This window comes from Hyperolius riggenbachi, chromosome 3, assembly GCF_040937935.1.
Source record: "Hyperolius riggenbachi isolate aHypRig1 chromosome 3, aHypRig1.pri, whole genome shotgun sequence".
Lineage (NCBI taxonomy): Eukaryota > Metazoa > Chordata > Amphibia > Anura > Hyperoliidae > Hyperolius > Hyperolius riggenbachi.
Genome location: NC_090648.1, coordinates 199,635,551 through 199,653,031, shown reverse-complemented (window position 1 = coordinate 199,653,031; position 17,481 = coordinate 199,635,551). Strand labels below are relative to the sequence as shown.

The window sequence follows — 17,481 nt, the reverse complement described above, 5'->3', positions numbered from 1 at the left end:
TCCGCGCTACCGCCGCTGTCCGCGCTCCCGCCGCTCGTGCACGCCGCCGCCCGCTCGCCCGGAGATCAATGAACGGGAAAATCCATTCCCGTTCGTTGATCTAGCCCCCGCAATGATCTGCTGCTTCTTTCAGAAACAGCGAGATCATTGTGAGTCTCCCAGCCTCCTACTGCTTCCTGTAAGCGTCCTTCCGGACGCTTACAGGTCGCATGTAAACAAACACTCTGTGGCCATCTTGTGGCCAAATAGTAAACTACACCCTAAAAGCATTTTACATATTCAAACATTACATTTACACAATAAATTAACTCATTACCTCCCACACTCCCCAATTTTTTTTTTTGTAATTAAAAAAAAAAAAATACAATAAAAAAAAACATAAATAGTTAGCTTAGGGACTGAACTTTTTAAATATTTATGTCAAGAGGGTATAACACTGTTACTTTATAAACTGCGGGCTTGTAATTAGGGATGGATGCAAAACTGAAAAAAATGCACCTTTATTTCCAAATAAAATATTGTCGCCAAACATTGTGATAGGGACATAATTTAAATGGTTTTATAACCGGGACAAATGGGTTAATACATTTCATGGGTTTTAATTACAGTAGCATGCTTTATTTAAAAACTATAATGGCCGAAAACTGAAAAATAATAATTTTTTCCCACATTTTTTCCTATTTCCCTATTAAAACACATTTAGAATAAAATAATTCTTGGCATAATGTCCTACCTAAAGAAAGCCTAATTGGTGGCGAAAAAAACAAGATATAGTTCATTTCATTGGGATAAGTAATAATAAAGTTATAGACGAATGAATGGAAGGAGCGCTGAAAGGTGAAAATTGCTCTGGTGCTCAGGGGGTAAAACCCCTCAGTGGTGAAGTGGTTAAACCTTTTATGATCATTACCGAATCACCGCTAAGAACTCTAAATTCTCTAAATGTATTTGGCTTTAAACAGTGTGATTTCAAATTTTGAATAGAATTTTCAAGAAAATATGCATTTTGTCAATGTTTTAGGCTATGTGGCATAAAGTTGTGTAGAGCTTACAACTGTTTCTTCCCAATGTATATGGAGGTGGGAAAGACTACAGCAGCCTTTTACCCATTACAGAGATGGGTCTATTTCATTGATTAGCACTTTTCCATATTCAAAACTTGTTAATCAGTGGTACCCAAAGCAACTTATTAGCCTTGGGAATATAATCAAAAGAACTTAATGGCTAATTAGTACTGGCCATGAGAATGCATGCACCAGGTAACCTCTTGATATTATTTTTATGTTTCAGTGATTTTTATTGGTTTGGTCAAATGTGATACAAATATACATAAATATCTGTAAAGTATGCTACATATTACCATAGAAAGGAAAGACTCAGTGTGTATGTGTTGGTGAATAAGAGAGATGTACAAAAAGCTAACGTGGCGCGGTATCCAAGGCTGCCGGGTTTTTCCCATACTACATTGGCATCCAGTTGAACCACAGCTTCATTTAAGCAGGTCTTATTTTATTTTGCAAAAAAATGCTTTTTTTACAAAACATTCTAAAAGGTACCAGTAAGAAAAGGAGATAAAATGAACACCAGGAGCACAAACAGTGTAGTATTTGTGGGAAATTGGAGATTAAAAGAAATAACAACTACCCTTAAATGTGGGTGGCTATAGGCAACCACAATTTTTGGCATGCGTAGGAAGACAGTCTCCACACGGTTATGATGACTCAGTTGGTCCAACGTTGGTTGCGCTCCAGAAAGAAAACAAAGGACCACAGGATTTAGCTGCAGAGGTAACCCCTGGGACAGGGCAGGAGACAATGCAAGATGGGAGGAGGCTCCCAAATTGTTATACAATATATAGTGAGCGAAGTAAATAATAGGAACTATTACTTACCTATACTCCCTACATATTGTATCACAATGGAGGCGCCTCCTCCAATATTGCATTTTACAAAACATATCCATGCATAATTCATATAATAAAATACTAAATGTAACCTTGTCATATAAATTGTTTTTCAGAAGTACTAAAATTAGGAAATGATTAGATGAGTATATGATATTTGCTTGATGTGGGCACAATTTATTGACTAGATATAAGACTAAAATCTATTAACCCTTCGCACACTCACATGCAAATGTTCAAACAAATGCATTCACAGATTCACTCATCCAGGCACAACTGTTATCCCTACAGCTAAATTAAAAGCCAGGGTTTTAGTTCACAGAAGAATGCATTCTTATGCTTAGTCACCTATACTGCGCAGAAGTACCCAGGTAAACATAGGTGTCCTAACTCTGGCCCTGTAACATGCATAGTGCAGACATGCAAACACATTCATTGCATCAAACCTATCAATGGATTAGGAGCACACATCCTAACTTCCTCTCCTGGGAAAGACGGTGCATCTTACCAATCGCACAAGGGAGCTAACGTTATGTGTCCATGTGCACCATGCGCATAAACCAGCATAAGCTGTGTGCATGCTGACAAATACATACAGGGGAAGGAGGGAGTGCACTGAATTGGACCCTAGCCACAGGGGTCAGTAGTAAAATGGAAATACATATATCCAGGCACATCGCCTCTAGTTAGGACATTAAATAAATTATTAGGGAAAGGGAGGTGCTGAAGGGGGTGTGGCTAGAAAATAGATATAAGACTAGGTATAAAAATCAAAATGTCCCTGATTTTAAAAAACGATTTAAAGAAATCTTAAACCACTTAAAATATGGAGGCTGCCATTACTTCCCTCTTCTCATATATGTCATTTTTAATTATTTGCGACATAGTTTTATTTTATGTGCAGACTGAAAAGTTTAATACAGAAGTCTTCTAGTATATGATGTATTTATGTATCTGTGATTGAAAGTGTTGCATGGAATACTGTATATGCTTGAACATAAACTGAGCACTTACACAGAGGAGTAATGACCAGCACACAACCCAGCCCAAGATTGTTCTCATAAGCTGGCATGGTATACTACAGAGCCGTGGTAGCCATCTGAAGCAAGAACGCTTATGTTGACAAAATAGCACATAATACCATATTGCGTTTATTTACGGGGGTCTCCCAATGGGGGCCACCTCCTCTGCACACATCTGATACAAAATAAGTGCAATAGGGTATTCTAGCCTGTGCCCATCCACTTTTCTCTGTTGTCAACCTATACTGAGCCCTCCATTTTTACCTGTGAGCAGTGATAAGGTGAGTTGATATGTAACTATGAACTGAAGGGATTTTTAACAATAACAATAATATTTATATAGCACTTTTCTCCCTGGGGATTCAAAGCACTGTGACCTGCATTATACACTATCAAAGGATTGGGAGAAGAGGGGGGTTTTTAGCCTGTGGAAGCGAGTTCCATAGAGTAGGGGCTGCATTGGAAAAGGCCCAAGCACCGAATGTTAAGTGTGTCCTGGGAATAACCACCACATTCATCTTACTGGCAGAACGGAGGGTGCGTGAAGGGGCATAAAGTTCCAATAGATCCGCTATGTATTTAGGTCCCATGTGGTTTAGAGCCTTGAATGTCAGCAGGCAGATCTTAAAATGGATTCTTCTTCTTTTTTTTTTTTTTACCTGCTCTACCTTTACTCCCCTATTTTCTCTCCACATACACACTATTCCTCTGACAGTCCTATTGCTAGTGTCATCCTTATTGCCAGTATGGTGGTCACCATCACCAGCCCAAAGTCACTAGTAGCTCCACACTTTCTTCCAAGCACCCATGCCCCAGTGTCCATAAGTGAACTTGCAGAGAGGTAGTGGAGCATTTCACTTCACTTCACAGCTTTCTATTTCTATATCGGTACTTTCATCTACCCAATTATATGTATATACAATATGTGTGTGTGTGTGTGCGTGCGTGCGTGTGCGTGTGCGTGTGTGTGTTTTGTGTGTGTGATCTTCTTTGACCTTGGTATCTATTATATTCTCATTATTACTATATTTGGTGTTACCATGAGATGATTCTGCCTGTCACCTGTGGGTGAAGTTTTAATTGTATGTGCAATTTCTGTCCAACAAAGATGTTTTTAGGTGGTACTTTCTCTTCCTTGCATGATTAATACAGCACTTCAGTCACAATGAAGCATCTTCTGCCTCCTCCCCCCCCCCCCATCATGCCAGTCCCACCGGTGATTCCCATTATGATGTTTCCCCCTGTGCAATTATATGTGCAGTGGTACATCCTGGAGAGGTAGTGCATAATTAAACTACTTTCCAAGTTGCTGAGCTTTTCTTTTCAGCAGTTGTCTCCTGTGTCCTCTATCTGCTGCGGTGTCTTCGCTCTGTAGTCAATATAATCCAGTTTCGCTCTGGATTGACAATGAATAATGGCACCCTGAGGGAGGCTGCAGGACATCACCCATCAAGTCCAGACTCCTTAGTGCCGATAGCGAAGTTTCACAAAAACAGGAAAACTGTGCAAAATCCATACAGATATTGTCCTGGCAAGGTTCTGTACGTGAGATTTGCGACCTGTAAGAGGAAAGTGCTACTCAGTTAGCTCTAGTAACTGGAACTCAATGATAAAAACTAGGCAGAGATTTTATCTCTTCCCCACTCTGTCCAGAACTAAAAATAAACTATCTGTCTGGAGTTCCACTTTAAGTACATTTTCACTTACTAGATGCTGAATAGGGTTTTGCATAGCAAATGATGAAGGAACGATGATTTGAGAAAACTTTGAATAGTTTAATGATCAGAACCCCTGACTTCATATATCTTTCTGCTAATCCCTTCTGTGATGTAAAGAAATCAGCAAGTCATGTTTTTGGACCATTGAAAAAGTTACCTTTTAAATGGACCAGATGCATATCTTGGCATGGACCACTTCTGTCCCTCCCCTTCTTTGCTTTATATGAACTACAGCCCCCAGCTCATTGCTGTCTCCTTCCCCCTCCCCTAGCTGTGAGAAGTTATTCCATGAGGGGATCAGCTTACTAGTTGTCTCCAGAGCTGTGGCTGAAGCAAAGCTTCTTGTAGTGAAACAGCTAGAGACAACGAGGGAGATCAGTGACTTGCAGAGCGGGTCGTGTTGAGATACTGACACACAAGTGCATCTGCTAGCTGTTAATACTTGGCAGCAGTTTTTTTTCCTCTAGGACAGAACTGACATTGACTTGATAATAATGTTTGTCAGCTACTTGATTTTAACTTTCCTCTCCTTTCAAAAAGCATTGGAAGCAAGACCTGGGGGACAGGTAAACCACATTTTCTACCTTATGCTGTTCTTCCTACAATTTATTCCATTGTTTAAAGTTGATTTTAATTTGTTTTGCGATGTTGTTTTGAACTGGAAAAGCTGGTTATTCCATCTTTATTGATATATGCTGTAGGATATGTTTTAAAGTTTCTCCAAACTTTCTGCATCTTTATTACATTTTGCAGAAAGCAATATATGAAGCTATTGAACTTTTTAAGTTTCTTTGCTACTTAACTAAATTAGCCACCTTCGCCTTACAATGTGACATCACTGGTTCATAAAGCAAACAAACAAACAAACAAAAAAACAGAGCCATAGGAATCATCTTACCTTTGTATAGATGTGAATGTTCTGAATTTGTAAATATATGTAGCTGAGGGTACTTCATGCTGATAGGGACACAAATGACATTTTCTGAACAGTACCTGTAAATGAATTAAGAGTTTGAAAACTTGTTAAAGACAGAAGCATGGGAAGAAACTTGTTTGTTGTGATGGTGCAGAGAGCAACAGAGTAGTCTGATTATTATTATTTTTTAGTACTTCAATTGCACCATCTTCCGTATCGCTGTTCAGCGTATATTGTCTTGGTCTCTTAACTGTCCTTCAAAGGAGCTTACAATCTATTCCCTACCATATTGATATGTCTATGTATGTATCATGTAGTGTATGTATCACAGTCTAGGACCATTTTAGGGGAAGCCAATTAACTTATGTGTATGTTTTTGGGATGTTGGAGGAAACCGGAGTGTCTGGAGGAAACCCACACGGACATGGGGAGACCATACAAACTCTGTGCAGATAGTGCCCTGGCTGGGGACCCAGCATTGCAAGGCGAGAGCGTTAACCTCTATGTCACCATCTGTTGCAACAATACTAATTTCTTGATATTAAAGGGAAACTGAAGTAAGAGGTATACGGAGGCCGCCATATTTATTTCCTTTTAATCAATACCAGTTGCCTGGCAGCCCTGCTGGCCTATTTCTCTGCAGTAGTATCTGAATAACACCAGAAACAAGCATGCAGCTAGTCTTGTCAGATCTGACTTTAAAGTCTGAAACACCTGATCTGCTGCATGCTTGTTCAGGGGCTATGGCTAATAGTATTAGAGGCAGAGGATCAGCAGGGCTGCCAGGCAACTGGTATTGCTTAAAAGGAAATAAATATGGCAGCCTCCGTATACCTCTCTCTTCAGTTCCCCTTTAAAGGAAACATAAATGGTACGAATTTTCAAAGGTGCCGATTGTAGAATGCTATAAATGTGATAATTTAAACTGATCATTATGACACAAAAAGGCACATTTTTTATGGTTTCCTGTTTCTTTTGATCACCACTGTTGATAATAAATATCAGCCAGGAGTGACAATTGCCATGTTCCCTACCATAAAGGCGATCAAAATTGGCAGCACTTTATAGGTTACAAAATTGTGTTTGGGTTGTTGAAAATGGAGAAAAGATTGGCTTGAATGGAGATGAACAGCATATAGTTTGTTTTTCCTCAAACATTACTTCAAATAAAAATAAATAGTGGTAATTTCATTTTCTGTTTTGGCAAACAGGTATGTGTCACTTTCAATATGAGGCGCCGTTCAAGTAATTGTAGCTGGATATTGCCTGTTTAGGGTAGTTATTGTAAGAAATCAAAGCACAGATGAAGACCATAATCATTGTCCATATGTAGGTTTGTAAATCTAGGTCTATAATGGGTGAAATGATTTTTAAAGGGAACAAAAAAAAAAGGAAACTGGACTTACCTACCTCCAGTCCACCATAGCCCACGAGGTCCTCCAGCATCTTCCTGGCTCCGGTAATGCGGTCACATGCACCCATCGCGTCATCACGCCAGTCACCATAAGAGCCCTGCACATGTTTGGTGACCGGCGTGATGACTTGACAGAGGCTCACACATGCGACTAAACCCAAAGTCGCCACATTACCAGAGCCACCAGCTGAAGGGGTCAGGAGGATACTGGTGGACCTCGCGGGCTACTGTGGGCTGGGGGAAGCCCCAGGTAAGTCCAGTTTACTCTTTTTTTTTTGGTCTGCTCAGAATCTCTTTAAAACAGGACTATCGGTTTACCACCTCTTTATAAATGGGCCCCAATTTTACACACACACACACACACACACGCACACGCACACGCACACGCACACACACGCACACACACACACCATTATTGGGTGTGTCTATAGTGAAGGGCAGTTGGTGCTGTCCTGTGATGACCTGCAGGCTCACAGGCTCATGGTGGATCAAACAACATGGGGAGTATCAATCATATCTTGGTCTGTCTTCTATTTTTTTTTTTTTAATAGTTGTCAGAAAGGTAGAGGAACTGTGACAGTATCCTTGCACGCACAAAAGTAAATTGGATGCAGTCATATTGTATTCCTCTGTATAGCTGGTATTACAGTATATGCCACTATGACTGCAGAAATCTCACACATACAGGTCCTTCTCAAAAAATTTGCATATTGTGATAAAGTTCATTATTTTCTGTAATGTACTGATAAACATCATGTATTTTAGATTCATTACACACAACTGAAGTAGTTCAAGCCTTTTATTGTCTCAATATTGATGATTTTGTCATACAGCTCATGAAAACCCAAAATTCCTATCTCAAAAAATTAGCATATTTCATCCGACCAATAAAAGAAAATTAAAACAAAAAGACAACCTTCAAATAATGATGTTCAGTTATGCACTCAATACTTGGTCGGGAATCCTTTTGCAGAAATTACTGCTTCAATGCGGCGTGGCATGGAGGCAATCAGCCTACGGCACTGCTCAGGTGTTATGGAGGCCCAGGATGCTTCGATAGCGGCCTTAAGCTATCCAGAGTGTTGGGTCTTGCGTCTCTCAACTTTCTCTTCACAATATCCCACAGATTCTCTATGGGGTTCAGGTCAGGAGAGTTGGCAGGCCAATTGAGCATGGTCAGTAAACCATTTACCAATGGTTTTGGCACTGTGAGCAGGTGCCAGGTCGTGCTGAAAAATGAAATCTTCATCTCCATAAAGCTTTTCAGCAGATGGAAGCATGAAGTGCTCCAAAATCTCCTGATAGCTAGCTGCATTGACCCTGCCCTTGCTAAAACACAGTGGACCAACACCAGCAGCTGAAATGGCACCCCAGACCATCACTGACTGTGGGTACTTGACACTGGACTTCAGGCATTTTGGCATTTCCCTCTCCCCAGTCTTCCTCCAGACTCTGGCACCTTGATTTCCAAATGACATGTAAAAGTTGCTTTCATCCGAAAAAAGTACTTTGGACCACTGAGCAACAGTCCAGTGCTGCTTCTCTGTAGCCCAGGCCAGGCACTTCTGCCGCTGTTTCTGGTTCAAAAGTGGCTTGACCTGGGGAATGCGGCACCTGTAGCCCATTTCCTGCACACGCCTGTACACGGTGGCTCTGGATGTTTCTACTCCAGACTCAGTCCACTGCTTCCGCAGGTCCCCCAAGGTCTGGAATCGGTCCTTCTCCACAATCTTCCTCAGGGTCCAGTCACCTCTTCTCCTTGTGCAGCGTTTTCTGCCACACTTTTTCCTTCCCACAGACTTCCCACTGAAGTGCCTTGATACAGCACTCTGAGAACAGCCTATTCGTTCAGAAATTTCTTTCTGTGTCTTACCCTCTTGCTTGAGGGTGTCAATGATGGCCTTCTGGACAGTAGTCAGGTCGGCAGTCTTACCCATGATTGCAGTTTTGAGTTATGAACCAGGCTGGGAGTTTTTAAAAGCCTCAGGAATCTTTTGCAGGTGTTTAGAGTTAATTAGTTGATTCAGATGATTAGGTTAATAGCTCATTTAGAGAACCTTTTCATGATATGCTAATTTTTTAAGATAGGAATTTTGGGGTTTCATGAGCTGTATGCCAAAATCATCAATATTAAAACAATAAAAGGCTTGAACTACTTCAGTTGTGTGTAATGAATCTAAAATAAATGAAAGTCTAATGTTTATCAGTGCATTACAGAAAATAATGAACTTTATCACAATATGCTAATTTTTTGAGAAGGACCTGTAGAATATACATTTTGTTTTTTAAGTCAACTTTACCAAATCGTTAATTCTTTGTTTTGGATAGAGTTGAAAAAAGTAAGAACGTAAGATAATCTGTTACTGCCTTCAGTATCCCTATGGAAATACTGTATCTGTTAACTTTTGTTCTTGTGCTATCAAAAGCTCAACTAATCCAATAATGTCACAAGGGAAGGGAGTGAGTGACATCACTAAAAGCCTGACTGAAATATTTTCTCTACTCCCGCAATAGGACACATTTTTTTCCAATGCTGCCTGTCTGTATTTCTGAAAGGTTGTTTCCGATTGGACACTGACAACAGAAAATAAAGCTTAGGTTGGGATTAAGCTTCAAGTCTCCAGGATCTAGGCCACACAAGGAAAATGCTTATGTCACATTCACAAACTTTCCATTCTCCTTCATCTTGTGGCACTGTGGCTTTCAAATGCTTAGGGAGTGATGGATCAGGTAGCAACATCTTTTCAAGTAACAGCCACTTAAGGTGCATAACATCCAGTAGGTAAATTATTGCACTTTATGTCAATTCGGCATTTTCTCGTTCAGCTGGTGTGTAGGGCCTTTTCACAGATATGGATTTGTATGATTTTTTTTTTTATTTTTTATTGGGAACGTACATGTGGGTAAGTAAGCAACTTTTATTATTACATGTGCATGTGAACTACGCAAATAAGAATTCATCAAAATAAATTTGGATGCATTCCAAACATGTTCTTAGCTTCATGAATATAGGTGTGTGAACATACCCTTAAATAGAAGTTAAGGTAGTTTGAGGGTATTGAGAGGCAGAGTGGGAAGGATTTGAGCCTCTGCCCTTTTTGTTTGTTTTTGTTTTGGAGCATTTGCCGCTGTTGAAGAGGTTTCCCATGCATCTCCTTTACTAAAGACATACCAGGAAGTTATAGGAAACCCAGCCCCCATTTTGACACAACAAAGTACAATGATCTTTGGGTGTGTAGAACTTATAAAAAGTCTTAGGCCCCATTCACACTATATGCATTGCTATACACATTTTGGCAACTTGTATGGTGTGCTTTTAAAAACTCCCAGCCTGGTTCATTACTCAAAACCACAATCATGGGTAAGACTGCCGACCTGACTGCTGTCCAGAAAGCCATCATTGACACCCTCAAGCAAGAGGGTAAGACACATAAAGAAATTTCTGAACAAATAGGCTGTTCCCAGAGTGCTGTATCAAGGCACAGGAGTATCAGAAGTGCATAGACCGCACTGTCTGATGTTCAGACTACATGCACTGCGCAGAAATGGGACGCACTATTGTTCTGCTGCATGCATTTTTGGGCAAATCCCAATGCACGGCAGCCCAGATGGCTTGCAAACTTGTGCTTTCTGTTCCAATTGCAACACCATCTGCATTTGCAGGTGTGATTGAGAACTTTAGTATCATACTTAGTATCATATATATATATATATATATATATATATATATATATATATATATATATATATATATATATATATATATATATTCTTGATGACCAACCATATGATCCATAACTCTAGGTGGAGTTCATTTCATCAGGCTAATAGCCGGTATCTTAACCGTACTACTAATTATATGATAGTGATCTGTTGATCCAAGGATTCTACTCAGTGGCGTAGCTAAGAAGCTGTGGGCCCCAGTGCAGCTTTTGCATTGGGGGCCCCCCAATCATGCTATACATAACAATTGATAGGGCGCACCAAAACCTGCCAGGGACAACCAAAGTGTCAGAGGTGCAAGAAGGGGATGGGGGACAGTTTGTTAATGATCACTACTATTCAAAGCATATATTGAAGTGATTTATTACAAGCACGGGCCCAATAAAGAGCTAATACTGTGGTTGAGAGTGGGCCTCATGGGACCCCTCTAGCCCAAGGACCCTGATGCGGTTGCTACCTCTGCTCCCCCTATTGCTATGCCACTGATTCTACTCCTAGACAAATGTTGTTTCTGGGCACATTACTTGAAGTATGACCTCCATAGTGCCTTCCACATTTAAAGAAACCTTTTGTTGGAAAAACGTTTTTGTTCGGAATGGTGGGTGAATCATTATAAGTATAAGCTAATGTATCCCTCCAGCATGGGCTTTTCTTAACATTACATCTGGACGATCAGGCAGAATAATACTTAGCACTGGATCAGTTTTGATCACATGCCAGTGTTTAATTAACTTCTTCATATCTCTGTGCTGGACATTTTTTGTTTTCAAAGCTTTTTGTTTTCTTTTTGTATAGGTAACCAATAAGTTCCCTAAGTTATAAACGTTCTTTGTTATTGTACCCCCCTCTTATAGCAATTAATTATTTTCCACATTTTACTCTTCCCCAAACATCATATGCTACCGTAGCCCTCTCTTGTTTGTTAGGAACAAAATCCCTATGTAATATAATTTCGCACTAACACAGGGTAATGCCATTGCTCATTCTCACTCCGCCTTCTCCCAGGACTGAGCTTTAGGCCCTGTTTACACTTCAGTTGCTCTCAGTTATAACTGAAATGTCAACTGATTTTCAAAGTAAGTCCCATGTTTTCCTATGGCACCTTTCACACTTAACGCTTTTTTACTCAAATATTTTTCACAATGCACTGCTATGGAGAAGAAAAAAAAACGCGTACCAACTGATTAAGTGTAAATGGAGCCTTAGGGTTTTTAAAAAGTTTCTAATCAATCATCGTTATTTTGACCCTTCAATAAAAACAGCATCTAAGTCAAATCTCCAGTTGCCCATAAAGTCAATCATACTAGTGAACATCCACATGCTAACATTAAAGGGATACTGAGCAAAAAACACAATTTGTACTTACCTGGGACTTCGTCCAGCCCACCGTAGGCCGCAAGGTCCCCCGGCATCCTCGTGGCTCCTCATCTGGAGATGCTGGCGGCTCTGTTAATTGGCAACTTCCGCCTGAAGTCTCCAGTACGAGTCCCCGATGCGCACCTTATGCGTCACCACACCGGCAGCTACGTATCACGGCCTCTACGGCCAACGTCAGAGTCCTGCACATGCGCGGTTCAGAATTAGTGAACCACGCATGCGCAGGACTCTCATACCAGCCACCATGATGCCGCGTAAAGTAAGCGCGGGGACTAGCACTGGCGACTTTAGGCAAAGTCACCAATTAACAGAGTTGCCAGTGTGACCAGGAGGGGAGCCAGGAGGGTGACGGGGGACCTTGCGGCCTACAGTGGGCGGAAGGAAGCCTCCGGTAAGTACAAATTGTGTTTTTTTTAAGCTGCTTAGTATCCCTTTAAGGTTCTAATCCAATCATAATTCCAAATTGGCTGTTAGCATCACACAACCGTGGTAATCCAAAATGCTGCTGTTGCCAACGGCAACCTTCAGTTTCCAATAAAGTTCAATATAAAACTGTGCAAAGGTGTAGATGAGAAACACCACTGTGATCTTAACAGTTCAGATGTGGCCCCCAACACCTCAGCTATGTTACATGCTTATCAGTTTCCGACAACCCACATTATGGGCTTGTTCACACTACACGAGCTTTTGTAAGCGCTTTGTGATTTAAAAAGCTCTTGCTAATGTTATCCTATGTGTGTGTTCTCACTGGAGCAATGTGATTTTGTAAAAAACACCCATTGCATTGCATTAGCAACAGCTTTTCAAATCACGAGCGCTTAAAAAGCTCTTATGGTGTGAACAAGCCCTATAAGTTTGCATCAGCACTTCATCCGTAGGTATGGGTTTTTTCCTCCTCACCAGTATTCCACAGGTGAAGTTAAAACAACAAGAAAAAAGGGGCTAAGCACAGATATAAAGACAATGTACTGCACCACCTTAAATTATTGTTATAATTTAACAGAAAAATTAAATCTATATGGATAGATGCACAGCTTCAGGCAAACACAGCTATGCAAAAGATTTTAAAATTTCAAATGTTTAGTCTCAAATGTAATACAGCAGAGTCTCGGTTATCCATTATCGACTGGTATTGACTGAGGCTTCCCCCATCCTTCAGCCAGCTGGTTCCTGCCTTGGCTCCCCCGCAGCGTCACTGACATAACTATTTGTAATCAGCAGTATGCACAGGTACACTAGCGGCTTCTCGCTCGGGCTCTGGCAGAAATAGCGGCGCCCCGATGGGATGCGCTCTGCTGCGCAGGCACGAGCCGTATACACCTGCGCAATAGAGTGGAACCTGAAGCGAGCGTGGCTATTTCACCGCTGACAAACTGTGCATTGTGGGTGGAACTTTGGGGGTCCCAGTGCTAGATTCTTTAGGATTCTTTACCAAGGTAAGTACCCCCAGGACCACTTTTTGTTTCCTTCAGGTACACTTTTAGCACAGCAGAGCCAACAGCCAGCATAAGAAGTTGGCCTAATGGCCTTCACAACTGTGAATACTGCCGGTGATTTGTGCTGGTTGGTTGAGACTGCTGGTTAGTTGAGTTCCAAATAACCGGGACTCTACTGTGATTATAATTTACACTTCATCAATATGATTACTTTAGGAACCTGTCTTGTTCAATTTTGGGTATAGTTACATTTTAATATATGTGTGTTGTAATATCAATACCAAGGTCAGTATGTTTTCTATGATTATTCTTCTGCACAAATATGGAGCATATACAGTATAGTATTAGCAGAAATGTAAAGCAGCTCCATAGTAGTATGTTACCACATGTTACAGTAACTCCAGGAAGAAAAGGCCATAAAAAGAGTTACAAGCTAATCTGGAAAGGAATTGTCACAGTGGATGTCTTGTAGGCATATATGTTTTTCTCTACAGAGCCTGTAATGCTTAACATATGGCACACACACTACCTTGCTCTTTTACAGCGCTATGGAAAAGTAAAACTGGCATAACCTTGCTCCAAAAGCCAGTGACTGTTTTAAAAGTCACTTGGGTATTCAAGAAAACTCAATACATATGAAATAAAAATGTATTGCGTTATTTTGAAACAACATTTGTATTTGCCATATTCCAAAAAACCCTGTTTATATACATTTTGGTTGAGGCAGCACCAACCTCTTAGGCAGTAATTTATCCAAAATTTAACAAATAAACTTTTATCTTACAACTGCATTTTTCCCAAACAGTTAAAATACTTTGTATAATTAAATCAGATTATGGCGATATGTAAATCCTTAAAAATTGTATGTAATTGAACATAGCTGAAAGGCAACATATCAAATGTTTACATTGAAAACATAAATATATATTTATATACAGTATATGTATGTATATATAATATAATAAAACGGTATGCTCATTTGGCATTTAATGCCAGCCAGTTTCAGAACAGCCAAGGCAAGAGCAACAAAGTAGTGGAAAAGTTGTGTAATAAATAAAACACTTCATGGAACATTTCACAACTAATTACATAGTCGGTTCGTTTGGTTGAAAAAGACTTGCTGGTCTGCTGAAGCAGAAAGTGCCTGCACTCTGTGTCAGGTCTACCTATCCGTTCTTACTCTTTCTGCCGACCTTATACTTGGTGAGTGTGCTGCACTTCTTTTGAACACTTTGCTCAGCTTTTATATCTTATTGGTGGGTAACGTATTGACACTGTTTACACATCAGGTATGTAAACTCCAGTTGGCTACTAGATCCAGAAATGGATTAAGATGACATGGGGCCCAGGCTAGTTAGCAGTTTTTTTTACCCACCAGTGCATGATCACCTAGCTTTTTTTTTGTAAGATTTGGTGGGGGCCATTATCCACCAGGCCCCTAGACTCTCTCCAGACCCTAGGCAACTGCTTATGATTGCCTTGTGGATGATCGGGCTCTGCCTAGATCTATATCGTCTTGCATTTTATTACTGGAATCTATTTTTGTATTGCCTTGCACATTTGCTTGTATGTATTTACTTTGGCAGTTATGATATCTTGGCAATAACAATATTTTGGCAGCCAATCTACTCACTCATTTTGTCATTTATATTGCAGACAGTTATCTCATCGTGTGGTTTTGAATATTTGTAGTAGTAACTTCTGTGTCACCTTCCCTTTTTAGTCTTTATGAAGACCGCATAAATATTGTTTCTATTTTAGTTATTTGGTGCAGTGGGAATTCTCTTTCTCCATCCATCCATCGATTGATTCTATAGAATTGATTGATCAGAAATCGAATTCTCGATCGATTTGCAGCTGATTTTGATCAATGTCGATAGATTTGATCTATCTGACTGGATGGAAAATCTTGGTTGATCTTCTGCTGGCAACAGATCGATGGCCCATATAGTTGCATTGGATCTAATGGTCGATTTCCAATAGATTTCATTCTGAAATTTATTGGAAATCTGTTCCTAATGTGTGGCACACATCAGATAGACTCCTGTCAGAATCGACTTGACAGGCATCTGACAGAAATCTATCTGATGCTCGAATCTGCTGCAAATCTATAAGTGTATGGCCACCTTTAATTACTGCAGTCTATGCACATTAGCTCTGTTTACATTATCAGGCCAAATATGTTGTGGCTCCCCTTCCATGTGTAGCAACACCTATCCCATTCCATGTGCAGCCCCCTTGTCCATGTGTGCCATCCATGTACTGCAGCCCATCTCTTTCAAAATACGACATCAGCTTCCCTTTTCCATGTGGTGATTACTATTTGCAGCCTCCTCTTTCCTATGTAACAACCTCTATTTCATGTCTAGGTGCTCTCTCAGGCTGCAGTCACCCAAGGCACAGCCTTTTGTAGCCTTTCCAGAAATCTGGCCCTGACTTCTTAGCATCTTCAAAATATTGACTTTGATCTAATGGATGAAACTTCACCTTCACCCCTAACTGTGTTCTTACATTTGCACAGTTGGAAGCTGTACAATATCTATAGATCCCCTAGTATCATAATAACTATAACAGTTTTAAGTGTTAGATAATAACAAAACATTAGTTTTAGTACTGCTACCATTTTTTTTTCTCGTTTCTGTTCTGCAGCTAGCTCTGAAAGGAAACTGCCATAGGGAGTCATTCCAAGGCATAACTATAAATGATCTTAAATGATCTGGCAATGCTATTAATGTCTGAAGAACCATTATGCAGCATAGCAGTAAAAGGCTCACAGTGCTGCTGTGTCCCAAAGCAGATAAGGGATCTATTATTGCTTTAGTTACAGCCTTGGAACCATTATGTTGCTGAATCATAATAGAAGACGCTGAGCAAATCTCATAAATACTTCACCATGAATGGTTGAGGCCATCATGAGTATACAATCTAAAAAAAATCCAACCATATTAGACTAATATTTTAAAAACACCGCAGTGAGCTGGTAAAGTATGTCTTGCAAAATAAACTCACTAACATTCAGTACTATTAAACTTGGGCAGCAGCAGCAGTTGATACTTTTTGTTGTTGTTGATGATCTTTATTAATAATAACTTGACAATGGTCTTGCTAGCCTTTCTTCTGCCTAAGGCCATGAGATGGCCTTCAGACAAAACGGTGCCAAAAATGAACTTAATAAGTTGAATGTGTGTAACATTATAATAAGTAGTGATATGAATGTGCCTGCTTTGTTTTTTTATTTATGGTCTATAGATTTTCTTTTTCATTCTTACAGTCTCTGGTGGGGGAACAGGAGACATATATAGTTGTATGCCTTGCACTTGCTTTTCTTAGTGTTTGTGAGTATTCTCCCCTGAAATGTTTGCCTTGCTTCCAATTTTCATTTTTATACTTCTGATTTGTAAATTAAGCAAGAAATAGGACTGGTTGTTAGATTCAGATTGTAAGCTCGCAAGGGCAGGGCTCTCTCACCCTTTTGTGTCTTGGAACTTGTTATTCATTAGCTTGCACTCTGTTATACATTTTATTCTCCATGTTACATCTGTCATTGTAATCACCAATTCTGCATTCTGTACCAGTGTCCATATTTGATGTACTCTGTATATCATTGTCTGTATCATTATGTACCCCGTGTTTGTTTTCCTACTTTGTACAGCACCACAGATTATGTTGGCGTTTTATAAATCAATAATAATAATAACAATAAAGGCATATCTGAATAACAGTGGTCTGATGTCTTTGCAGAGTGCACACTAGGCATGAGTCCTGTGTACCACTCCGCACCACAGACATTATGAATATTTTACTGGAAACCCCTGCTCTAGATGCATTGTAACTATCCTACTAATAGCTGTGTGCCAAATCATGTTACTCAGGATGTTTTGATTGCAAAATATCATCATACCAGTCAGAAAAGCAAGTAGCCATTAGGATACTACATAGGAAATTAACTGAGGAGCCAATCGTCTACTTTGA

General features: G+C 40.0%; 1 protein-coding gene and 1 long non-coding RNA gene across 11 annotated transcripts in view; one reads left to right on the top strand and one right to left on the bottom strand.

Moving 5' to 3' along the window:
• Positions 1-17,481, top strand: part of THSD4 (thrombospondin type 1 domain containing 4) — an 827,407-nt gene that overhangs the window by 575,339 nt on the left and 234,587 nt on the right. Inside the window, exon 1 of one of the 10 annotated variants that reach the window (XM_068275545.1) lies at positions 5,033-5,209. The exons of the other annotated variants lie outside the window; for them this stretch is intronic. Coding sequence (XP_068131646.1) covers positions 5,138-5,209 — 72 coding nt within the window. The 5' untranslated portion in view covers positions 5,033-5,137. Of the gene's footprint in view, positions 1-5,032; positions 5,210-17,481 lie in introns of those variants that run through there. 10 annotated transcript variants of the gene reach the window in all.
• On the bottom strand, positions 4,403-11,721 carry LOC137563284 (uncharacterized). The gene is made up of 3 exons (XR_011030307.1): positions 11,659-11,721; positions 5,542-5,636; positions 4,403-4,484 (listed from the first exon to the last, which is right to left on the bottom strand). It is a non-coding gene; the product is annotated as an uncharacterized lncRNA (long non-coding RNA).